This window comes from Oncorhynchus kisutch, linkage group LG17 (assembly GCF_002021735.2).
Source record: "Oncorhynchus kisutch isolate 150728-3 linkage group LG17, Okis_V2, whole genome shotgun sequence".
In the NCBI taxonomy this organism is placed as follows: domain Eukaryota; kingdom Metazoa; phylum Chordata; class Actinopteri; order Salmoniformes; family Salmonidae; genus Oncorhynchus; species Oncorhynchus kisutch.
In genome coordinates this window covers 27,161,074-27,187,845 of record NC_034190.2, presented here as the reverse complement: position 1 = coordinate 27,187,845, position 26,772 = coordinate 27,161,074, and the positions used below count along the sequence as shown (strand labels likewise).

Below are 26,772 nucleotides of genomic sequence, written 5' to 3'. Positions count from 1 at the left end.
GTGAATTTCTGCAACGCCACCTCTCCACTCCACACACACACTTCTGCTTTACATAGAAGAGGAGGCAAAGCTGTTCTAGTAAAAAGGGGGCCTATGACTGACTGCATTGTAAACAGAAACCCTTCTTCAATATCCTGTTGAGGGGAGAGGAACATGAGGCTGTGAAATACAAATCAACAAAGTCCCGCTCTGTTCCATGGAGAGAGAGAGACAACACCTGGGCAGAGAGGTAGAATCTGGGAGCAGCTTGCACAGGACCTTTGACCCCCCATTAACATACATTAGTTTATTTGAAGAATCACAGATAGACCATTTCCACCCTACACAACGAGAGAGAGAGAGAGAGCGAGAGAGAGAGTACTCACAAGGCGTCTCAGAATAAGGGAGAGAGGGGGAGGGAGAGAGAAAGAGAGCTGGAGTAGGAGCTAAATGACTCAAAAGTAGCCCAGGTGAGACTGACAGATAACGAGAGACAGAGAAAATAAACACAAATAAATTATAGTGGCTCTTTTCAAAAGCCCACACTTTCTGCTGTCATTATTACAACATCAAGCATCCAAATTACAAGCAGGCAAGAGGTTCTTTCAGATGGAAGGAGAGCAGTAGAGGGAGAAAGGGAGAGAAATGAGTAGAGGCCGCAAGAAAGAGATGGAGAGTGAGGGAGAGAGAGAGCGAGCGAGAGAATAACAGCAAGAGAGAAATCAGAGAGAAAGAGAGATGAGGGAGCAGCAGAGGGAGAGAGATGATAAGAGGGAATGAAAGTGAGATAATGCAGGATCTGAACAAATTATTGCTATCATTACTCACAGCCATTTGAGTCATACTAAATTCAGCATTACAGACAGAACCACATCATCCAGACAGAGCAAATAAAGATGTTATTTTACTATCAATCCCTCATAGATGGTCCTAATCACATTTATCTTGCCAGTTGACAAAGTGAACAATATGTCTTCCATCATACTATCATTTTACATCTATGAATGCTTATGTACTGCTTACTAATGTGTTATGTATGGATGGATGGATGGATAATGACTGTTAAAGACATGCTTGGGTACTTGGCGACTAAAAGCAGGGGGGCAAATTTGGTTTTTGAAGTGGGGACCTACTTTGGATTATTTATTGTTTTATCCAGTCGGATAAAACTGAAATAACTCAACTAAATGACTACCGCCCCGTAGAACTCACTTCTGTCATCATGAAGTGCTTTGAGAGACTAGTCAAGGAACATATCACCTCCACCTTACTGGACACCCTAGACGCACTCCAATTTGCATACTGCCCCAACAGGTCCACAGACGATGCAATAGCCATCACAATGCCCTATCCCATCTAGACAAGAATGCTGCTCATTGACTACAGCTCAGCATTCAACACCATAGTACCATCAAAACTCATTAAGCTTGAGTCCCTGGGTCTTGACCCTGCACTGTGCAACTGGGTCCTGGACTTCCTGACGAGCCTCCCCCAGGTGGTGAAGGTAGGAAACAACATCTCCACCCCGCTGATCCTCAACACTGGGGCCCCACAAGGCTGCATTCTCAGCCCTCTCCTGTACTCCCTGTTCACCCATGACTGTGTGGCCATGCACGCCTTCAACTCAATCATCAAGTTTGCAGACGACAACAGTGGTAGGCTTGATTACCAACAACAACGAGACAACCTACAGGGAGGAGATGAGGGCCCTTGGAGTGTGATGTCAGGAAAATAACCTCTCACTCAATGTCAGCAAAACAAAAAGAGATGACCGTGGACTTCAGGAAACAGCAAAGGGAGCACCCCCCTATACACATCGACGGGTCAGCAGTGGAGGAGGTGGACAGTTTTAAAGTTCCTCGGTGTACATATCACAGACAAACTGAAATGGTTCACACACACAGACAGTGTGGTGAAGAAGGCGCAAAAGCACCTCTTCAACCTCAGCGGGCTGAGAAAATGTGGCTTGTCACTGAAAACCCTCAATAACTTTTACAGATGCACAATCGAGAGCATCCTGTTGGGCTGTATCACCGCCTGGTACGGCAACTGCACCTCCCATAAACGCAAAGCTCTCCAGAGAGTGGTGCGGTCTGCACAACGCATCACCGGGGGCAAACTACCTGCCCTCCATGACACCTACACCACCGATGTCACAGGAAGGCAAAAAAGATCAAAGACAACAACCACCCGAGCCACTGCCTGTTCACCCCGCTATCATCCAGAAGGCGAGGTCAGTACAGGTGCATCAAAGCTGGGACCGAAGCTGAAAAACTGCTTCTATCTCAAGGCCATCAGACTGTTAAACAGCTGTCACTAGCACAGAGAGGTGGCTGCCTACCTACAGACTTGAAATCACTGGCCACGTTAATAAATGGAACACTAGTCACTTTAAAAATGACACTTTAAGAATGTTTACATATCTCGCATTTCTCATCTCATATTTATATACTGTATCCTACACTATCTGTTGCATCTTAGCCGCTCTGTCACTGCTCATCCATATATTTTGTACTTATATATTCTCATCCCATTCCTTTACTAGATTGTGTGTGTTAGGTTTTGTTGTGGAATTGTTAGATATTACCTGTTAGCTACTGCTGCACTGTCAGATCTAGAAGCAGAAGCATTTAGCTACACTCGCAATAACATCTGCTAACCATGTGTATGTGACCAATAACATCTGCTAACCATGTGTATGTGACCAATAACATCTGCTAACCATGTGTATGTGACCAAAATCATCTGCTAACCATGTGTTTGTGACCAATAACATTTGATTTGATTTTGATAAACACTCCAAACAGTCTACTCAACCGCTCAGAGGCGTCCCATGGTCCTAAAGCACACCATTGCGTCATTTCTGGGGGGGACAAAAATTAAATGTCATTAAATGTTGGGATGTTTCCCCCCCCCCCCCGTTGAAAGTTCCTCCCCAAACAAAGTACGTTTTTCAAATCCCGCTTTGAGCTGGATGTCTCAATGTGTCGTTCATGCTTGCATAATCTATGAGCAGAATTACTGTTTTACCACAATTAGCCTCAAAATCCCTAGTTTGAAAGCAACTGTTTTCTTGAAGCTCTGCCACACCATTTTCCCTATATTTCTCCCCACTTGGGACAGCCCCCTAGCAATTTGAGTTCTAGCCAATGAGCTTCAGTCCCTCGCATTTGAATGACTGCTAGCAAGAGGCGTGCCCAGCACTGTCCAATGAGGTTGCAGGGCGGGCCCAACGGCTCAGGGGACACAGCAGAGAGAGAGATAAAGAGAGCGAAAGTGCAATGATGTGGTGCATATATATGTGACGTGCTACGCTATTTTTAAAGGACCACTTTTGGCCCCTGAGGGCTACTTTCAGGACTACTGGCTAAAAGTATACACATGTACCAGAGAATCTCTTTAATAAGAAGTCCTTTTTAGGAATCAAATCTTTTTGACAGAAAGAAATGCACAAAGATATTTACATAGACATAGATACCGGTTTAATCAAACAAGCTGTCAAACAGTATTAATGTCCTACAATTACGAAAGAGGTTGATTACATTTCCAAAAAATAATTGGTCAATTAAATCCATAATGGGATCCATAGGACTGACCAAAATATTGTTCAGTTCAAATTTCCAGTTTCAATAGCACTTTAAATGGTCACTGCACTCTGTTGATTGAGCCAATAGAATAATTGGTCCCCTGAAATGAGGGTCCATTCAGTCTATACAGACATACTGGGCTGAATAGAACAGACTCATTGAGCTGCTGTCGCTCCTGCCTCTGGAACCCAACAGATTATGACATTACAATGTAGAAGCTTCGTAATAGTCAAGTCATAGTCAAGTCAATTGTAGGAAGTGATCTTCATATAAGACATTGTTCACTCTGAACACCTCACAGAGTCATATCTAGGTACGTTTGAAGAAACAGTTTTATGTTAATCAAATAGGTACAGTCTGTCTATCTGCTGCATATTCTGTAATCCTATCACAATGGTAATGTGATTAGGCTGAATAGGCAAGGACGAATCGCAACTCTCCCCAAAGCGGAATGACATCATCTGCAAAGAAGTCCGTTGATTGACAGATATTCTATCTGCAGTACATTGGGAACATTACGAGCGGAGCGACAAGAAGGTTACAACCCTGACAGCCCCCCCCCCCCTGTAATTATGCCGTATTTTCTAAATTAATCTCCCTGGCAGTTTTACTTCCTTTTAATGACGTTGTTGTACGCTGACATTTGAGCATCCATGGGCTAATGTGTTTATACTGTCTGCTATGCCCATCTTTAACCTGCTCCTCGCCTCCCTAGGACGACCAGACGCTAGTCCCTAGCTCTTATTGAGAATGGGGGGAAGACTAGGGCACTGGCTGGAGACTTCAGCCAACACAGAATAATATCAGATATTCTACTGAGCATACGCTTTTATCCAAAGCCAATTACAGTGGAGTGAGTGCATACTCGTTGCATACATTATAAGAAAGGGTGTGAGACCCCTGCGGTAATTGAACCAACAACTAGGGCTGGCACAATTTTCGTATAATTGCATAACCGTCCATTATGGACAATAACCGTGAACAAAAAATAATGATCTTCATTATTGTCGTACCGATTATACGGGTTGAAAATGGCACTGATAAACGGCTGTATTGAAACGCAGTGGCTGTACAGTAACATGCTATAGATGACATCAGAACTCTGAGCTTCACAGAGCTGAACTTGAGCACTTCGCGCAAGAAGTTTCCCGCGTCCCTCCTGCTAATTGGGAAACTTTTACACATTTTTCCTGTCTGAATGAGGGAAATTATGTAAATGAAGAGGACTATGTATTAGTGAAAGATGAGACGTTGAAGATTCTAATGAATACCGCTTTGATGTCATACAAGCAAGCCAAACACGTGAATCCAAACATGCCCTTCACATGTTCATGTCATATCCCGTGTCAATGATTATGATCACTATATTTTAGGTGCAGTTACAAGATGACATGGCGACATTTTTTATTTTACTCGGCAAGTCAGTTGAGAACAAATTCTTATTTACAATGACTTCCTAACCCGGCCAAACACGGACAATGCTGGGCCAATTGTGCGCCGCCCTGTGGGACTCCCAATCACGGCCGATTGTGATGCAGCCTGGATTCGAACCAGGTACTGCAGTGACGCCTCTTGCACTGAGATGCAGTGTCTTAGACCACTGGGCAACTCTGGAGCCGTCATTACCCTGGGTTGTTCTGAACTCACGCAAGACAAAATGATTATCGGTGTCCCTGACTTGCATTGTGAAAGCCAAACACTGCAACATCGTATTTTAGAACCTAGTCATATTGGCAATAGAACTGGCTTTCACATGATGCCCACCTGACCTAGATTGCGATTTACCTGGACCGTTTTTGGATTGCGGAAACAGTAATTGAGTGATGGCGGGGATGCAGGGCTGTTCCAAACAAAACAACCACAAGTCTGCCTGCTCTAGTTCCTTTACGGTACAGCTAGGAGAACTCTAAATAACACCTCATAGTTGAAGACTCTTCTTTGAGTCATAAAAGTGCATTGAAATGACTTAGCAACTGTGTACACTTTGGAGACACCAGTTAGTCCTTTCACTCAAACCCTTGTTATTTCTTCGTCTTATGTTACACCTACCCACATTTCCCAGGAATAGTGTTATGTGAATGTATTCAGAGTATTTTCAGATTCTTTATCAACCAATGCGGCGAAAAGTACAGTAAATGTAAATGCACATAAAATGTGCAGTGTAATGTTTGGATTCAGTCTTGTGGACCGTTGTGTCCTCCCTTTGGTCTAATCATCTTCCCATAATCTCCAAACGGTTCCCTTTCAATTGATACCATTTTTACACAAATCTTTTTCCTATTTATTCTGTAAGAAGCATTTCACTTCAGCCCTATCGACCCCAAGAGACACCCGAAAGCGCACCATCCACATATATACGCTCAGGTAGGCTAATAACATATAGATAATGCTAGCTAGCAGACCACTACTTGTGACAACTTTGATACAATAGAGCTATAGTAGCCGGTAGTATGTCAAGGAGCATGGCTCCAGACTGTGAGCTGAACATTCATTAGTCTAAATGGTCACCTCACTCAAAGGTTTCCTAATTTTTTAGGCAGCTAAAACCATGATTTTGTCAAACAGTAAAGTGCATTATCCCTATGATTCATGTAATGAAAGTTTCTGCCCAGTCCCTGGGCGCTGTTTCACTGGGCCTGCTGCTGTGGTGAGCAAGCCTCTTGATGTGCGCTCTGGGAGAGAGAAGAAAAGGCTGCTGGTTGTATAACATTTCAAAATCCAATTACGGGAAATACATAGCTTTGGAAGCAACTACTGTTGTTCACAGCTTTCTGTGGGTATACTTTCTATTTGAAAAAGAAGAGGAGAGCCGCACACACTCTAGGAGCTCTGATGCAATGATTTAATAACCTGATAACTAATGTTGACAGACAAGTGCTCTTCATCACGGTATAATACAAACACCGCGGGTCACTAGTTCATATAGTGTCAAAGAACACAAACAGGTGTTTGTAATCATGGCCAGTGTGGCTTGAAATCATTGGTTCATTTTCAGATATAATAGAACATAAAAAAAAACATGAACACCTTTTACAAGAAACTCAGAAGTGACCCCACTTCCCAATTTCAGAACACTATCTTTACTGTCCTAGATGGGAATTTAAGTTCTGGTCAAATCACCAAAAAATAACATTACGTTTTGGCTATTCAACACAATAAAATCGACAATTGCTATACTTTGCCGAAATGACACAAGAACGTTCCAAAACCTCCAGGGAGCCCTATTGTAGCTGACAATGATGAAGTAATGGCTCCTCTATAGACTTTTTCTTATTAGACCACTCGAATAACAGCTCCCCTCTCTATTATTGAATCTCTTGATCCGCTCCCTGAGAATACTTTGTTAGGGGCGGCAGGTGGATAAAGGTTGCTAGATTGAATCCCTGAGCAGATTTGTTCTTAACCGACTTGCCTAGTTAAATAAAGGTTAAATAAAAAAAAATTAATTAAGGGAGTCGTTATACAAATATTCCACACGAGGGCGGAATTGTAGCCATAGAACATTTCCTTCTGCAACATGACCCTAATGAACTACTACCTTCCTGTACATGCATCATAACATTGGCTGAAATGGTATTTATGCAGAACTACTTCATGTTTCTAAATTATTTCCTTATTTATTTATTTTTTTAACCTTTATTTAACCAGGCAAGTCAGTTAAGAACACATTCTTATTTTCAATGACGGCCTGGGAACAGTGGGCTAACTGCCTGTTCAGGGGCAGAACGACAGATTTGTCAGCTCGGGGGTTTGAACTCGCAACCTTCCGGTTACTAGTCCAACGCTCTAACCACTAGGCTACGCTGCCGCCCCAAGACGGATCCTAACTATGGTAATTTGATATAGGTTACATGGAGAAACAGTAAATTATCAATCCTCTCCCCAAAAAAATATTGCATAACATTTTTATTTGGAAACGATACATTGATGATATTTTTGTTCTATGGAGGGGTGATGCAAAACAGCTCCAGGCGTCCAGGCTTTTCTGAACTTTTATTCTGAGCACCTGAGATGTACTATACAATCTGATACACGTCAAATCAGTTTCCTTGATCTTCTGATTTTGTGTGAGGATCATGTTCTGTACACTGATCTTTACAGGAAACCTACTGCTTGTAACAGTTTGTTGAGGGCTGATAGCTGTCAACCGCTTCCTTTGAAAAACAGTTTGCACTTCAGCCAATTCCGTTGAATCAAAACAAAATAATTAGCAAAAACCAAATCAGATTTAGACAGAAAAAATGGCTGAGATGCAAAGAAAATACAAGGAGAGGGGGTACAAAAATTGTCAGATTAATACTGCCATTAAGAAAATCCCAAACAAATAGAAACAATCTCTTTCAAGGACAGTCTCGCAAATATAAGCATTCGTTAAATCCTCACTACCCGCTATTCAAAATGCTCTGAACAAATTAAGGGAATTGTTCACAAACATTGGCACATTCTAAGATCCGATGACAGTATCGGTAATGTTTAATCGGACCCTCCCTTGGTCGTATTCTCGCGGGGCAGAAATCTCAGAGATCAATTGGTAAACTCTGATTTACCACCCCAAAATACCCCTGCACATCATTTGTGCCTCTAACGGATAGAAACTAGTGTAATGTCTGCACTCAATGCAATGGCACTTACAAATGGAGATTCTTTAAACACTCCCAAACAGGGAAACAGATCCCAATCAAATGTGTCATCACGTGCTCCACTAAGGCAGTTATTTATCTTAAAACTTGTCCTTGTGGTAAAAACTGTGTGGGTAAAATGAGGCGTGAATTAAAAAGCCTAAGGAGAAATGCCTATGGAGGACCGCAGAACATATTATCTGTGGTAAATGCAGGCTTAAGAGCTCTTATACGTTTAATTCTAGAAGAATCTGCATCAGCGAATGTAACATTTTGTGAATTTTAAAGCATTTACACGACCGGTCAAAAGTTTTAGAACAACTACTGATTCAAGGGAATTACTGTTTTCTACATTGTAGAATAATAGTGAAGACATCAAATCTATGAAATAACACATATGGAATCATGAAGTAACCAAAAAAAATGTCAAAAATATATTTTAGATTCTTCAAAGTAGCCACCCTTTGCCTTGACAGCTTTGCACACGCTTGGCATTCTCTCAACCAGCATCACCTGGAATGCTTTTCCAACAGTCTTTACTTGTGGTGAAGTCTCGTTCATCCTTGGGAGCAATTTCCAAACGCCTGAAGGTACCACGTTTATCTGTACAAACAATAGTATGCAAGTATAAACACCATGGGACCATGCAGTCTTCATACCGCTCAGGAAGGAGACGCATTCTGTCTCCTAGAGATTAACGTACTTTGGTGGGAAAAGTACAAATTAATCCCAGAACAACAGCAAAGGACCATGTGAAGATGCTGGCGGAAACTGGTACAAAAGTATCTCTATCCACAGTAAAACAAGTCCTATATTAACATAACCTGAAAGGCCGCTCAGCAAGGAAGAAGCCACTGCTCCAAAACCGGCATAAAAAAAAGCAGGACTACGGTTTGCAACTACACATGGAGACAAAGATCGTACTTTTTGGAGAAATGTCCTCTGGGCTGATGAAACAAAAATAGAACTGTTTGGCCATAATGACCATCGTTATGTTTGGAGGAAAAAGGGGGATGCTTGCAAGCCAAAGAACACCATCCCAACCGTGAAGCACGGGGGTGGCAGCATCATGTTGTGGGGGTGCTTTGCCGCAGGAGGGACTGGTGCACTTCACATAATAGATGGCTTCATGAGGAAGAAAATTATGTGGATATATTAAAGCAACATCTCAAGACATCAGTCAGGAAGCTAAAGCTTGGTCGCAAATGGACAACGACCCCAAGCATCCTTCCAAAGTTGTAGCAAAATGGCTTAAGGACAACAAAGTCAAGGTATTGGAGTGGCCATCACAAAGCCCTGACCTGAATCCAATAGAAAATGTGTGGGTAGAACTGAAAAGGCGTGTGCGAGCAAGGAGGCCTACAAACCTGACTCAGTTACACCAGCTCTGTCAGGAGGAATGGGCCAAAATTCACCCAACTTTTTGTGGGAAGCTTGTGGAAGGCTACCCGAAACGTTTGACCCAAGTTAAACCATTTAAAAGGCAATGCTACCAAATACTAATTGAGTGTAAGTAAACTTCTGACCCACTGGGAATGTGATGAAAGAAATAAAAGCTGAAATAAATAATTCTCTCTACTATTATTCTGACTGTTACGTTCCCCAGTTTGTGTTGTAGTTTGTGTTTGTGCATGTGTTTATTTCAGGAAATGGCTTCCTGAAATCCCTCAAGCAGCTGATTGGTTGACTCCATGGCTAAGTGGAGAGCTGACCCCGCCCCCTCGTCAAGACGCAGCTGTCTCCAATTACCCATTCCTTCTGAAGCTATATAAAAGCCAGTGTTCTGTTCAGGAGGGAGATCTTTTTGGAGGGAGATTTTCTGGGAGGTCATTGCAGAGATTTTCTGGGAGGTCATTGCAGAGAGATTGTGATAGATTTGTGATAGAGAGATTTTTGGAGGTAGAGATTTGCTGGGAGGTCATTGCAGTGATTTTGCTAGAGAGATTTGCTAGAAGGTCATTGCAGAGAGATTTTGATAGAGGTTGATTTTGCTGGGAGTTCATTGCTGAGAGTTGGTATGTTCTGTGAGTTTGTTGCTCAGATAGAGCTTATTTGATGTCCTTTGTTTCTTAGTTTGTTTGTGAAATTGTTTAATATTCTGTTTCATTTGTTCCCAGGGGAGAAGGGGAAGGCACCTAGGGAGTGCTTAGGCAAGAGGCCTGCGGGCATACATATACCCGTAGTATATTCATTGTCTAGGCACACTAGGTAAGACCTGGACGGACCACCCCCTGTATTTTGGTTAGGGCACCAGGTGGTGCTAAATTAGGTAAGAAGTGGGTAGGCAGGTAAGATAGGAGAGGGGGGGGCTTTGAGATTTACTTTCTTTGGTTTGGTTCCATCCAGCCCCTTTTCCCCATATTACCGTGTAAAGGAATAAAGTCCTTGTAAACGGTACCACATTCTGCCTGTTGTCATTCTTACTCACACCTACAGTCCAGACCTCTTTCACTTCACGGAGAGTTGAGTTGTAGCAGGGTGTTACGCACGCCTCTATGAAGAGGGAACGCAACACTGACATTTCACATTCTTAAAATAAAGTGGTGATTTTGACTGACCTAAAACAGGGAATTTTTACTTGGATTAAATGTCAGGAATTGTGAAACACGGAGTTTAAATGTATTTGGCTAATGTAAACTTCCGACTTCAACTGTATATTTCAACATTTGTAGTAGTGAGGGGCGGAGGAGAAGAATCTCTCCACTCCATCCATTATTCAAATAATCACTGCTATTTTAGTCGGTTAATTTGCAAATCAGTTGCAAATACCGATCTCAAACCTAACACGTTAAGGAATTATTTCAAGTGCTTTTTACAGAATGACAATCAGACAGTATCACTCAAATGAGCCGAAGGACAGAGACAAAATATATCATATCAATGCAGACAGGGAGGGAGGGAGAGAGAGATAGCAATAGAGTGAGAGAGAAAGTATAAAGATCAGAATGCTTCTGACCAAGCATGCCGCGAGCTGCAATTTATTCTCCTAGAAAGAGGGGGGAAGGGAGAGAGAGGTAGGGAGGGGGAGGGAGATGGAGAGAGGGACAGAGAGAGGTAGGGAGAGGGAGAGAGAGGGACAGGGAGAGAAAGAGATTGAGAGCGAGTGAGGGAGGGAGTGAGGGAGCGAGAGAGAAAGAGAAAGAGAAGGAGAGAAAGAGAGGTGGAGGGAGAGAAAGAGAGATGGAGAGAGAGAAAGAGGGAGGGAGAGAGAAAGAGAGATGGAGAGAGAGAAAGAGGGAGGGAGAGAGAAAGAGAGATGGAGGGAGAGAGAGAGAGATGGATAGAGAAAGAGAGATGAAGGGAGAGAAAGAGAGATGGATAGAGAAAGAGAGGGAGAGAGAGGAGGGGGGACATGGAGAGAAATAGATGGAGAGAGAGGGAGGGAGGGAGAGAAAGATGGCGGGAGGGAGGGAGAGAGAGAGAGAGAGAGAGAGAGAGAGGGAGGGAGGGAGGGAGGGAGGGAGGGAGGGGGCGAGGGAGGGAGGGAGGGGGCGAGGTAGGGAGGGAGGGAGGGAGGGAGGGAGGGAGGGGGCGAGGGAGGGAGGGAGGGAGGGAAAGATAGCGAGTGAGTGAGTGAGTGAGTGAGTGAGTGAGTGAGTGAGTGAGTGAGGGAGGGAAATATGGCGAGAAAGGGATGGAGAAAACGAGATGGTGAGAGATGGAGGGAGAGAAAGAGATGGAGAGAGAGGGAGGGAGGGAGGGAGGGAGAGAGAGAAAGCTGGAGAGAGGAGGGAGATGGAGAGAAATAGATTGAGAGAGAGGGAGGGAGATGTAGAGAAATAGGGAGGGAGGGAGATGGAGAGAAATAGATGGATAGATGGGAGCCGCTAGCTGTTGATGCTTATCGCCAAGCCGAATGTGCAGCTCAAGAGGTGAAGGATCCATTCAATTCCCACACAGGGCCAAGGGCCTACTTTATACATACACATTCTGGCTGTCTGGGGTCAGTAAATGGAAACAGCCTTGAATGCCTCAAAACCATTTCTGAAGTGCTATCACTTGAGGACGAAAGGAAGGCGTCATTTATACTATTATAGGTGCCCTTTGACGCCCTGATGTCGTCATGAAAAAAAGTTGTCTTTACCTGGCTGTGACAGAGACTGTTTCACTGTAATGAGTCTTCTCAAGCTTAAAAACCAGTGAATGACATTATTATAAACAGAAAATTAAGTCTTTAAGATGTATTATGCCACATTGTTCTCTCTGGAGTGCTCTTTCAATAGTTTGCAGTGAATTCAAATTCAATGTGGATTCAACTATTTCAGCCACACCCGTTGCTGTCAGGTGTATAAAATCGAGCACACAGCCATGCAATCGCCACAAACACTCCAACATGGGCAGTAGAATGGCCTTACTAAAGAGCTCAGCGACTTTCAACATGGCGCCATTTTAGGATGCCACCTTTCCAACAAGTCAGTGCGTCAAATTTCTGACCTGCTAAAGCTGCCGCAGCCAACTGCAAGTGCAGTTATTGTGAAGTTGAAACGTCTAGGAGCAACAGCAACAATGGCTCAGCAGAATGGAGCGCTGAGTGCTCAAAATCATCTGGCCTCGGTTGCAACACTCACTACTGAGTTCCAAACTGCCCCTGGAAGCAACGTCAGCACAATACTTATTTGTCGGGAGCTTCATGAAATGGATGAAGCAGCCGCACAGAAGCCTAAGATCACCATGGCAATGCCAAGCATCAGCTGGAGTGGCGTAAAGCTCGCCGCCATTGGACTCTGGAGCAGTGGAAGCGTGTTCTCTGGAGTAATGAATCATGCTTCACCATCTGGCAGTCCGATAGACAAATATGGGTTTGGCAGATGCCAGGAAAACGCTACCTGCCCCAATGCATAATGCCAACTGTAAAGTTTGGTGAAGGAGGAAAAATGGTCTGGGGCTGTTTTCATGGTTCGGGCCACTTAGTTCCAGTGAAGGGAAATCTGAACGTTACACCATACAATGACACTCTAGACAATGGTTTGTTGAGATTGGTGTGGAAGAACTTAACTGGCCTGCACAGAGCCCTGACCTCAACCCCATCAAAATTGGGATGAATTGGAATGCTGACTCGAAATCAGGCCTAATCCCCCAACATCAGTGCCTGACCTCACTAACGCTCTTGTGGCTGAATGGAAGCAAGTCCCCGCAGCAATGTTCCAACATCTAGTGGAAATCCTTCCCAGAAGAGTGGAGGCTGTTATGGCAGCAAAAGGGGGAACAACTCTATATTGAGGCCCATGATTTTGGAATGAGATGTTCGACAAGCAGGAGCCCAGACACATTTGGTCATGTAGTGTAAGACCCAGCAGAACATAGCATCGGTCCAGAAAGTCATCAACAAAATACACAATGGTTTCAAAGGTTTTTTGTTTAAGGAAGCCCTGTTTGCTTTATCTCCTTTATTCAGGGGCCATAATTACTAACCCGTTAATTAAAACTGTATGTTAAATAGCCTCATAAAGATAATGATTGAAAGTCAGGGGCAGAGAGAGCGAGATGAGTTAAACATGTCCGTTCAGCTCCTACTCTCCTCTGATTTGTTCTCATGCATGCAGGAGCACATCACATGGGAGAAGGAGTACAGAGAGAAAGAGTGAGAGACCGAGAAAGGCAAGACGACAACAAAGAGAGAAATCAAGGTGAGAGGGGAGTCTGCTGTTTGCATGGTTACCTCTGTTGAATGTTGGATGAGTCTCAACACACCTCTCTGGAACAGGGCCTTCCGGGTGGCACAGTGGTCTAAGGCTGTGCCACCAGAGACTCTGGGTTCGAGCCCAGGCTGTCGTAACCGGCCGTGACGTCCGTGGGGCGACGCACAATTGGCCTAGCGTCGTCCGGGTTAGGGAGGGTTTGGCGGGTAGGGATAACCTTGTCTAATCGTGCACTAGCGACTCCTGTGGTGGGCCGGGCGCAGTGCACGCTAACCAGGTGCACGGTGTTTCCTCCGACACATTGATGCGGCTGGCTTCCGGGTTGGATGCTCGCTGTGTTAAGAAGCAGTTTGGCTTGGTTGGGTTTCGGAGGACGCATGGCTTTCGACCTTTGTCTCTCCTGAGCCCGTACGGGAGTTGTAGCGATGAGACAAGACAAAAACTACTAACAATTGGATACTACGAAATTGGGGAGTAAAAGAGGCCCAAAAAAATTATTTTTTTAAATGAATAAAAAAAAGAATAAAGAAATAAAAAACACCTTTCTGGAACACTCCGCTACTGGGTAGGGCAGTAAAACACACTCAACACTGTGTTCAGTACATGCTTAACCAGTGCTATGGGATCATGAGGCTGAGAACCCGATGCTTTCCAGAAAGGCAAACCCAAAATAGATAAATAGAAGTGTGCTCTATTGGGAATACCTGCCTAAAAGAGTTTAGCTTCTACTGGTTTCAATTGACAATGTTGGTCGGAGAGCACCTGGATGTTGTCTGGGAGACCTTTGCGGCCCGTCTGGAATTGAAACCACTCACCATCGTTGAGGTCCTGTAGCAGGTTCTCTCCTCCAGAGAAGTCCAGTCTGACTTTGATGTTGACGGTGAGGGTGACAGACTGGCCTGGCTTCAGAGGCAGCTGAGACACAGCCTCGTCTAGGTCCCAGCTCAGGAACTCTCCAAACAACTTCTCTACAGGAAACAATACAACAAGACAACAAACAAAGTAGATAAAAGAGAAACCTTCAGAGTCAGACTTTGTGGAGATAACAGGCATAGATAATATATATATATATATATTTTGAGAGAGAGAGAGAAGTAATGAAACTCTATGAATCTCAGGACAACCTCTCTGAGGAAGTCAATACTTAATATACGATTTATTTATTTGTTTAACCTTTATTTAACTAGGCAAGTCAGTTAAGAACAAATTCTATTTACAATGACGGCCTAACAAAAGGCCTCCTGCAGGGACGGGGGCTGGGATTATTATAATTGTAAAAAATTATTCTAGGACAAAACACAAAAAGAGAGATAACACTACATAAAGAGAGACCTAAGGCAACAACATAGCATGGTAGCAACACAACATGACAACATGGTAGCAACACAACATGGCAGCAGCACAAAACATGGTACAAACATTATTGAGCACAGACAACAGCACATAGGGCAAGAAGGTAGAGACAACAATACATCACGCAAAGCAGCCACAACTGTCAGTAAGAGGGTCCATGATTGAGTCTTTGAATGAAGACATGGAGATAAAACTGTCCAGTTTGAGTGTTTGTTGCAGCCCGTTCCAGTCGCGAGCTGCAGGGAACTGAAAAGAGGAGTGACCCAGGGATGTGAAGAATAATAGTCTCAACTCACGTCTAAACTGTCCAAACTTTGTTATAGAAACAAAGACAGTTTGTTCTTGGAAGAGTAAAAGAGGAGATTCCCAGTGGACTCTCCCAGAACTTATTGGACCACAACAAACAAGATGTTCCTTCAGCAACAAAAAATGCATCCAGAGTTTTTTCCTGAGTTGCAGTTTTTTGCACAGAATCAAAAATGATTCAGAAAACATGATGCTGGGTAGTAACTTTCAAGTCTGGTTGGAACTTAGCAGAGCATGACAGCGAAATGACAGGGATAAGACACGACTTTACATGGTCGAACATTTTCAAAACCAGGAAATAAGCAGGATGCCATCTCCTGGGTTTGTACCAACAGGTAATTGAAATGAAATTTGTTCTGCATATGTAAGCATCTAGCTGCTGACACAGACTGATCTGGAGCTTATTGCGCTGCTGGCCATTTCAGCATCGAGACGAGAAGATTCAAAGTATTATTTGCATATTATTGACATTTAGAGGGCATCCAATTCCGTGTGTGTGTGTGTGTGCCTTCATGCGTGTCTACATCACGGCGTAAACCTGCTCACCTGATGTTTCGAGGCTGAAACTATGACAACCCCTGGGTGAAAGGTTAATAGCTGCCAGTTGGTGGTTGGCAGGTCAGCTAACTATAATCACTCAACAATAGCAGTGTTGCACTCCGTCCGTCCGTCCGTAAGACTAAACAGGCTGATTTATGTTGAACGTTAAACCCTGCAGGCACCTGAGACTTATGGGTGAGTCAGCCGCTGCCACTTGAACCAGGCTGGATGGATGAAGGGAACAGAACAGCAAATGAATGATGCATCAACTGAATAAGCCATGTGGCTTTGTCTTAAACAGGTGTGCTCTACAGTGCGCTGCAGCCCCAGCTGGGTTCAAAGCAACAGGCTGGTAATCCACTAACCAAAGCAGTCTCGCTTATTTTACTCTCTCTCCCTGTTTATTTATATTGTTCAATCGCCCTCTTCATAGTTCTCCCTCTCTCACAGGTAATTGTTATTTTTTTATTCTGTTCACTTTGCTGCAGTGATTAATGACAAAATACTGAAATGGCTAAATATTCCTGGCATGTTATGCCAGTGACCAGCAGCCTAAAAGAACCTGCTTACAGTTCTCCATTTGCATTTATTTTTGGTAATACCAATTACCCCACTGAAAACATTCTTTAAAAAAAGTGTACTTGGTCATAACATACTTTCTATGGGCAAATTAAATGAATAGACTATAAAGGAAAGTTTCACATCTTCCTATGTCTGAGGGGGGTTTTAACCTTCCAGACTTGTGTAGTGAGTTGATACAATACCAGGGCTTTTACTTGTGTAGTGAGTTGATACAATTCCAGGGCTTTTACTTGTGTAGTGAGTTGATACAATACCAGGGCTTTTACTTGTGTAGTGAGTTGATACAATTCCAGGGCTTTTACTTGTGTAGTGAGTTGATACAATTCCAGGGCTTTTACTTGTGTAGTGAGTTGATACAATTCCAGGGCTTTTACTTGTGTAGTGAGTTGATACAATTCCAGGGCTTTTACTTGTGTAGTGAGTTGATACAATTCCAGGGCTTTTACTTGTGTAGTGAGTTGATACAAATCCAGGGCTTTTACTTGTGTAATGAGTTGATACAATTCCAGGGCCTTTACTTGTGTAGTGAGTTGACACAATTCCAGTGTTTTTACTTGGGTAGTGAGTTGACACAAATCCAGGGCTTTTACTTGTGACTTATAGTTAAATGCACTAAAGAGGAACAATGGGTTCTGTACTGAAGATGCACATGTTCATACCCAGAATATTGTTGTGTCTATTTCCTAAGGATAAAGCTAAGAACATGAACAACTTCATAGTTAAGAACATTATAACAATATGGAAGAATATAAAACGTATTCTACAAGACCCAGTATCACTCCCTAAAAACACAACCCGATGGAACAATCCTTTGATAGGTTAAAATAATTTACCGATAAATTGGTGCACAAGGAAAACTAAAGGCATAGAAACCGTAACTAAAAGGCATAGAAACCGGAACTAAAGGCATAGAAACCGGAACTAAAGGCATAGAACCCGGAACTAAAGGCATAGAACCCGTAACTAAAGGTATAGACACCGTAACTAAAGGCATAGAAACCGGAACTAAAGGCATAGACACCGTAACTAAAGGCATAGACACCGTAACTAAGGCATAGAAACCGTAACTAAAGGCATAGAAACCGTAACTAAAGGCATAGAAACCGTAACTAAAGGCATAGAAACCGTAACTAAAGGCATAGAAACCGGAACTAAAGGCATAGAAACCATAACTAAAGGCATAGAAACCATAACTAAAGGCATAGAAACCGTAACTAAAGGCATAGAAACCGGAACTAAAGGTATAGAAACCGTAACTAAAGGCATAGAAACCGGAACTACGAACAATTTGGTTGACCTCATGGCTTGGTTTTTGCTCTGACGTGCATTGTCAACTGTAGGACCGTATATAGACAGGTGTGTGCCTTTCCAAATCATGTATAATAAATTGAATTTAGCACCAACTCAAGAATACTCAAGGATAATCAATGGAAACAGGATGCACCTGAGCTCAATTTAGAATCTTCTAGCAAAGGGTCTGAATACTTATGTAAACACGGTATTTCTGTTTTTTATTTGTAATACATGAGGAAAAATTCAGAAAAACTGGTTTTTGCTTTGTCATTATGGGGTGTTGTGTGTAGATTGATGAGGGGGGAAAAAAACAATTTAATCAATTTTAGAACAAGGCTGTAAAGTAACATGTGGAAAAAGTCAAGGGGTCTGAATACATTCAGAATACACTGTATAAAGCATTTTTATATGATTTAACCAATTGAGACAGGAAAACATGTTCGTTATGAAGCTGATCACGTGCTCTTTATGACAGAATGTTACAATTAGGTGAACCATTTATGTTGCCTGGATGTGAGGTCAGAGACGATAACGACAGATGCATGAATGTACTACGGGTACATTTGCTCTCTGATCCCGTCATAACACATCAGCATTATTACATATATCCTTCGATGTTGTATCCAGGCCTTAGATCTTCAAGCACTGAGCCCTCACATATACATGGAGGAAGAAGCCTGTCCATCAGCTTGACCTGGTCCATTGAGAGAGGAAACACATGACATGAAGATATGCTGTAATGATTGTTTCTTAGTATGCTTGGTGGTGGTCATCAACACGCTAGACATATCTAATGTTTTGGAGAAACGTAGGACTGCAGGTCCCAACACTTCCAACAGTTTAGCGGAATTCAGCACATTTTTACAGGAATTGTTTAGGGATGTCAATGTTGTGGGCATTCGCCGCATTACCCACATATGAAAGCTGTGCCTAAGTATTGAAACATGCTGAGCAAGGCGAGATAGAGACAGACGAGAAGAGAGAGCAGACAGAGAGAGCAGGAAAAGCACCTCTAAGCCAGACAGCTACAGCATGCTAGAGTGGGTTGTGCCAGAACACCAGGCGAACTGCTTAGAGCAGGGCTGGAGGCCAGGGCTGGAGGCCAGGGCGCTGGAGGCCAGGGCTGGAGGCCAGGGCAAGGGCAAGCCACCATACGGCTGGCAGCTGGAGCCAGTTCAAAGCAGCACTATACTTAACAATGTTTGTAGGGAATAGGGTGCCCTCTGGAACACAACCTAAGCAGAGACAGATGCAGTCATTGGAGGAAACAAACAGAACCTCGAAAGCTATAAATGTACCGTAGCAAACTTACAGTGGTTTAGTATTCTTGACAGGTGCAAAAGTGATGTGAGAATCTCTCTGTGGCTGAAATCCCTGTGAATGACAAGGCCCTAATAGCTCAAAATGGATGTACTTTAGTAATCGGCATGTAGGTATCATCAAAAATAAACGGTGGATGGCTTTACTGAGCTGAACATGGGCATGCTGGGTGTCATAGTAAAAAAAACGAGTTTGTGTACAGTCTGCTGCCTCAGTTTGTATGATGGCAATTTGCATATACTCCAGAATGTTATGAAGAGTGATCAGATGAATTGTAATTAATTGCAAAGTCCCTCTTTGCCATGCAAATGAACCGAATCCCCCCAAAATAACATTTCCACTGCATTTCAGCCCTGCCACAAAAGGACCAGCTGACATCATGTCAGTGATTCTCTCGTTAACACAGGTGTGAGTGTTGACGAGGACAAGGATAGAGATCACTCCGTCATGCTGATTGAGTTTGAATAACAGACTGGAAGCTTCAAAAGGAGGGTGGTGCTTGGAATCATTGTTCTTCCTCTGTCAACAATGGTTATCTGCAAGGAAACACGTGCCGTCATCATTGCTTTGCACAAAAAGGGCTTCACAGGCAAGGATATTGCGACCAGTAAGATTGCACCTAAATCCACCATTTATCGGATCATTAAGAACTTCAAAGAGAGCGGTTCAATTGTTGTGAAGGCTTCAGGGCGCCCAAGAAAGTCCAGGAAGCGCCAGAACCGTCTTCTAAAGTTGATTCAGCTGCGGGATCAGGGCACCACCAGTACAGAGTTTGCTCAGGAATGGCAGCAGGCAGGTGTGAGTGCACCTGCACACACAGTGAGGCGAAGACATTTGGAGGATGGCCTGATGTCAAGAAGGGCAGCAAAGAAGCCACTTCTCTCCAGGAAAAACATCAGGGACAGACTGATATTCTGAAAAAGGTACAGGGATTAGACTGCTGAGGACTGGGGTAAAGTCATTTTCTCTGATGAATCCCCTTTCCGATTGTTTGGGGCATCCGTAAAAAAGCTTGTCCGGAGAAGACAAGGTGAGCGCTACCATCAGTCCTGTGTCATGCCAACGGTAAAGCATCCTGAGACCATTTATGTGTGGGGTTGCTTCTCAGCCAAGGGAGTGGGCTCACTCACAATTTTGCCTAAGAACACAGCCATGAATAAAGAATGATACCAACACATCCTCCGAGAGCAACTTCTCCCAACCATCCAGGAACAGTTTGGTGACAAACAATTCCTTTTCCAGCATGGTGGAGCACCTTGCCATAAGGCAAAAGTGACTAAGTGGCTCTGGGAACAAAATATCTATATTTTGGGTCCATGGCCAGGAAACTCCTTAATCCCATTGAGAACTTGTGGTCAAACCATAAGAGGCGGGCAAGACAAAAAAAACACACAAATTCTGACAAACTCCAAGCATTGATTATGCAAGAATGGGCTGCCATCAGTCAGGATGTGGCCCAGAAGTTAATTGACAGCATGCCAGGGCGGATTGCAGAGGTCTTGAAAAAGAAGGGTCAACACTGAAAATATTGACTCTTTGCATCAATAATGTAATTGTCAATGAAAGCCTTTGACACTTATGAAATGCCTGTAATTATACTTCAGTATTCCATAGTAACATCTGACAAAAATATCTAAAGACAGTGAAGCAGAAAACTTTGTGGAAATTCATATTTGTGTCATTCTCAAAACTGTTGGCCACGACTGTAGAATCTCAGGAGTAAGTGGAATTATTGTGTAACCCTAACACACATAATTGAGAAGATTTGTGATTGACAAACATCCAAGTTTTGGGGGGTACAATAAACTACTCTTCAGGTACAAGAGTGAGAAAAGAAAGTGCACTAGACCATTAGAGCCTGGTAAGATACATCCCATGAAATGTATAATGCACTTCAATGACTCACTGTTAGACACAGGAAAAGTCTGATCACCAAAAAGGTGACAAGGTAGGGGGCCATGAAATATAGATTGTCTTAATGACAGAGCCTGAAATATTCATAGAAGTAGAGACTACACTGCAATAATTAATGGCTATAAAGAGAGAGCGAGAGAGCAAGAGAGCAAGTGGCACCAACTGTGCAGCAGAGAAAGAAGGATGGAGAGAAGGAGAGATGCATATAGAGAGGGGAATGAAACATGACTACATAGAAAGAGATGGAGAGACGAGGGAGAAAAAAAACAAAGCTATTAATCTCCCCATGTTGACACCCCACTGCCTTATTCAACAGGTAGGCTAGCCAGTAAGAGTTGGAACTGGTGATGTAAGCCCTGGTGTTATCATCAATACAAAAAGACACAACAAGAGTTGGAACTAGATGTCAGAACTAGTGATGTTGGACTGTGGACTGCAGACCACAGTGGAGCCTCTTCAAAAAAAGACATGAAGGTCAATAGCTTCCCAAACACTTTCCTTTCTCCCGTTACCTCCATTTGACACACTATGTTCTATATGTCTGAGATACAGACCATCATTTCTCTATTATGCTAACGCAGAGAGAGCATGCAGAGTTCAGCCTAACTTCCACTTGAATGAATGAGTGCTTCTAAGAGTGAAGCAATATCTAATTCCAGGGCACTACAAACCTTGAGGTCGTCAAAAGATTTGTCAAAAGTTAGTGAACCCTCAACACCCTGTTGGTGATGAACAGAAAACAGTGCATTGTTTTCATCGCTGATGAATCGATCACTGGTTGGCCTTTCATACTGACAGCCCTTACTCCATCACTGTCACTCTAGCTCTGAGCTGCCACAGGTCTAACACACTCGGTCACTCGGTCACTCCAGCTGGTCCATGTCCTACACCAGACTTTCCCCAAACTCGTCATAGGGACCACAAGGGGTGCATGTTTAGGTTTTTGCCCTAACACTACACAGTTAATTATTTGAATCAAACTGTGTAGTGCTGGGGCACCCTTTGGGCTCCTGTAGACAGAGTTCAGGAAACCCTGTCCTGCACACAGCTGCCCCAGGTCTCATACGGTCGGGCCGTAAGGCACGGAGTGGGAAAGAGATGCATAGAAACAGTTGAGTAACATTCACTTATAATTAATACACACTCCATTAAGCTGTATAAAGCCTGCCAATATACCACTGAAATCAGTCTAGTGGAAGCAGGCAGCCTCACTACAACCCAGTTCACTGTCTCCACTGTCCTCTGTGGACTGACCTCCTCCATATGTTCCTACCTCAACCACTTCTCTCTCTCTCTCTCATAGTTGGCTGCTGAGGCCCTATTGTACATAGAGAGAAATGTTAACGTTCGCTTTTCTACACATGCCTTTTCCCTATTGTGAAGAACTGACACCATCTGTCATTAACCCATTTGTCATAGTGAGGGAGGGACACTGGGAGCTAGGGTAAACACAGACGACCCTGTAGAGGAGCAGAGGACAGAGTTGCCAGGACAACTAGCAGTATATGATGAAGTAGGTCCACTAGAGAGTGGTCGGGTCAGGAGAGGACAACACCAGGACTTGTCTGTCTGTCTGCCTGCCTTTCTGCCTGCCTGCCTGCCTGCTTTGGTGACCTCTTCAAAAGGTCCTGAACAGTCATTCTGAAAATGACTTTTTCTGTAATGGCCAACTACCAAGTTTAAAAGACAGCCTGAGTGGGCCGGGAGCTTATATTCATGAGCTCGCCTTGACAGACAGATCTTTGAAACTCCTTTGACAAGCAACTTGGATACAGTGAGCAGTGTTGCAGTAAAATCATCTCAAACTAATTTGGTGAAACACAAAGCAACTCAAACATTGAAATTGCATCAGTGATATCATTATTATTATTATTTAATACATCTCCCGTATGGCATGTCCCTCGTGATGCTTTAAACAGCAGCACTAACGGATGTGGTGACTTGACAACCGCGTTGGCGTTTTGAACGGCCCTTCCCCCCATTTAGTTCCATGCTGGCTGAAGACCTAGCAAGCCAGTAACTAGCTAACACCAGGCACAGATGAAAAGAGAAACATAAGTATCTTTGTGATAGATGAATAGTGTAAACTTTGAATATTTGCTGACACCTTACATTTCGGCACCAGTAGAGAAGCTCTCTAGCTATATAAACCATGCCACTCTGCAAACACACCTTCTCCGATGTAGGTCACAAGTTGGTACTTGTTAAAATTAGGTAAGAGAATATCATGTTACCATTGGTGTATTCAAATTAAGTGTTTGACAAGGCGACTAGTAACTTTATGAAACTTTATATAGATGCAGTCATCTTTCATACTTTGGCCATCCTACTTTGATCTTGTTTCCTTCAAATATCATCACATATTATGAAAAACATGAGTTTGACTGTTCATGACCTTTAACACAGACACCCTGTGACCTGCCTATGACAATGATGATAGAAGCAGAGAATGAACGTATTCACGCATGCACCACACCATCTGCTTGTGCTGGGGTGTCATCTGGCCTCACTATGGGGGAAAAAAACACACCAATTCAGCATTCTTCATCTACCTGTTGACATAGGGCTACTTCCCCAGGCAGAACCTCTAACAGAGACAGCTAGCTAGATACACAATATACTGTATGGTCACACACACACACACACACACACACACACACCTTGGGAGAAAACATTGCTGACAAAACAAAATATTTTTTCCTCAGTGTGTCAGTCCATAGTATCACTCTCTCCATGAGAAGGAGAGAGCTGTCATGTTTGGGATAGCATAGAAGACTGAGTGGAGATATCAATACAGGAAACATACCAGATAGCAACACAGTCTGACTGCTGGCAATGATTCACTAGGACAGGGAGAGGTAGCAACAGTCTGACTGCTGGCAATGATTCACTAGGACAGGGAGAGGTAACATCACAGTCTGACTGCTGGCAATGATTCACTAGGACAGGGAGAGGTAGCAACAGTGACTGCTGGCAATGATTCACTAGGACAGGGAGGAGTAGCAACACAGTCTGACTGCTGGCAATGATTCACTAGGACAGGGAGAGGTAACATCACAGTCTGACTGCTGGCAATGATTCACTAGGACAGGGAGAGGTAGCATGGCGACACCATAGTCACACTATGTATTTCCACGCTTCATCAGAACGTAACTACGTCTACAATCTCTACCCGGCCGAGTTGGTGAAATGATTATCGTCAAACCCCAAATCAGGTATAACAGGCCTCTACTTCAGCAAGCGATTCATCTTACAAGAATAACAACACTGATGTTGGCTACATGAATCAGTTTGAACAAGAAGGAAAAATTGACATCCCCTATCAACCTTTTGTATTCCTTGTTAATCCCTCTTTTAGTGGGATCTTGAGAATAACGGTCCTCTGCAGCTCAGTTGGTAGAGCAGGGCTCTTGCTACGCCAGCATAAATGGTTCTATTGCCAGGCCCAGCCCCACTAAAAACGTACGCACACAAGACTACGTCTCTTTGGATAAAAGCATCTGCTAACTGACATATTATTATTATTAGAATAAACAGAAAATGAATACGGTTCGCACCAAAATGTGCAGAGTGCTTTAGGTTAGATGGAAACGCTCAAACCGGAACTTCAGACCCATAGAGATACTGTATGTAAATGTAGGATTCTAAATCTCAAACCGGAACTTCAGACCCATAGAGATACTGTATGTAAATGTAGGATTCTAAATCTCAAACCGGAACTTCAGACCCATAGAGATACTGTATGTAAATGTAGGATTCTAAATCTCAAACCGGAACTTCAGACCCATAGAGATACTGTATGTAAATGTAGGATTCTAAATCTCAAACCGGAACTTCAGACCCATAGAGATACTGTATGTAAATGTAGGATTCTAAATCTCAAACCGGAACTTCAGATCCATAGAGATACTGTATGTAAATGTAGGATTCTAAATCTCAAACCGGAACTTCAGATCCATAGAGATACTGTATGTAAATGTAGGATTCTAAATCTCGAACCGGAACTTCAGATCCATAGAGATACTGTATGTAAATGTAGGATTCTAAATCTCAAACCGGAACTTCAGATCCATAGAGATACTGTATGTAAATGTAGGATTTTAAATCGTTGCAACATCTCCATCACTCTGCATGTAATAATGCTATACAGTTGTTCCTAAAGCAATTAGGACACAATGGCTGCCAACAAGAGACAACTGAGAAGTGGGCTCTCGCTAAAAGCCATTTGTAGTATGATCCATGGTAGTGCTGTGCAATTAACAGGCCTGATTACATGATGCAGAGCTCCATGTGGTGTTCCTACACCGTAGGGTTTTGGCTGAGCTGCCGTGGGTAGCAGCCCATGTGTGTGTGTGTGTTTGTGTGTGTGTCAAATCAAATAAACGTGTCATGTACACAGATTTGTAGACGTTATCGCAGGTGCAGCGAAATGCTTGTGTTTGTCACTACAACAGTGTCGTAATACCTAGCAAAAATAAATCAAACGATGCACACAATAAAAAAACTAAGTTATATAGGATGAGCGATGACTCGAACACAGTACTGTACACACACTGAACAACAATATAAGCACAACATGTAAAGTGTTGTTCCCATGTTTCAATGAGCTGAAATAAAAGATCCCAGAAATGTTCCATACGCACAAAAACCTGATTTCTCTCAAATTTTGTGCATAAATTTGTTTACATCCCTGTTCGTGAGCATTTCTCCTTTGCCAAGATAATCCATCCACCTGACAGGTGTGGCATATCAAGAAGCTGGGGGCAATAAAAGGTCACTGTAAAATGTGAAGTTTTGTCACACAACATAATGTCACAGATGTCTCAACTTTTGAGGGCGCGTGCAATTGGCATTCTGACTGAAGGAAAGTCCACCAGAGCTGTTGGCAGAGGATTTAATGCTAATTCTCTACCATTTGGCAGTACGTCCAACCAGCCTCACAACTGCAGACCACGTGTATGGCGTCATGTTGGCGAGCGTTGTGCTGATGTCAAGGTTGTGAACAGAGTGCCCCATGGTGGCGGTCTGGTTATGGTATGGACAGACAAACTACAGACAACGAACACAATTGCATTTTATCGACGGCAACTTCAATGCAGAGATACTGTGACGAGATCCTGAGGCCCATTGACGTGCCATTGATCCGACGCCATCACCTCATCTTTCAGCAAGATAATGCACAGCCCCATGTCGCAAGGATCTGTATACGTCTGTAAAAATGTCCCAGTTCTTCCATGGTCTGTATACCCACCAGACTTGTCACCCATTAAGCATGTTTGGGATGCCCTGAATCGACAAGTACAGCAGCGCGTTCCAGTTCCCGCCAATATCCAGCAACTTCGCACAACCATTGAAGAGGAATGGGACACCATTCCACAGGCCACAATCAACAGCCTGATCAACTTAATGTGAAGATGTGTGGTCACACCAGACTGGTTTTCTGATCCACGCCCCTACTTTTTTTTTTTTTAAGGAATCTGGACCAATAGATGCATATCTGTATTCCCAGTCATGTGAAATCCATAGATAAGGGTCTAATGAATGTATTTCAATTGACTTATTTCATTACATGAACTGTAACTCAGTCAAATTGTTGAAATTGTTACGCTTATATTTTTGGTCAGTGTACATAGTGGGTGA

General features: G+C 43.2%; 1 protein-coding gene across 3 annotated transcripts in view; it reads right to left on the bottom strand.

Moving 5' to 3' along the window:
* Nucleotides 1-26,772, bottom strand: part of trappc9 (trafficking protein particle complex subunit 9) — a 304,671-nt gene that overhangs the window by 200,788 nt on the left and 77,111 nt on the right. For all 3 annotated transcript variants that reach the window (XM_031793479.1, XM_031793478.1, XM_031793480.1), the window contains one exon: nucleotides 14,640-14,792. In XM_031793479.1, coding sequence (XP_031649339.1) covers nucleotides 14,640-14,792 — 153 coding nt within the window. The remainder of the gene's footprint in view (nucleotides 1-14,639; nucleotides 14,793-26,772) is intronic.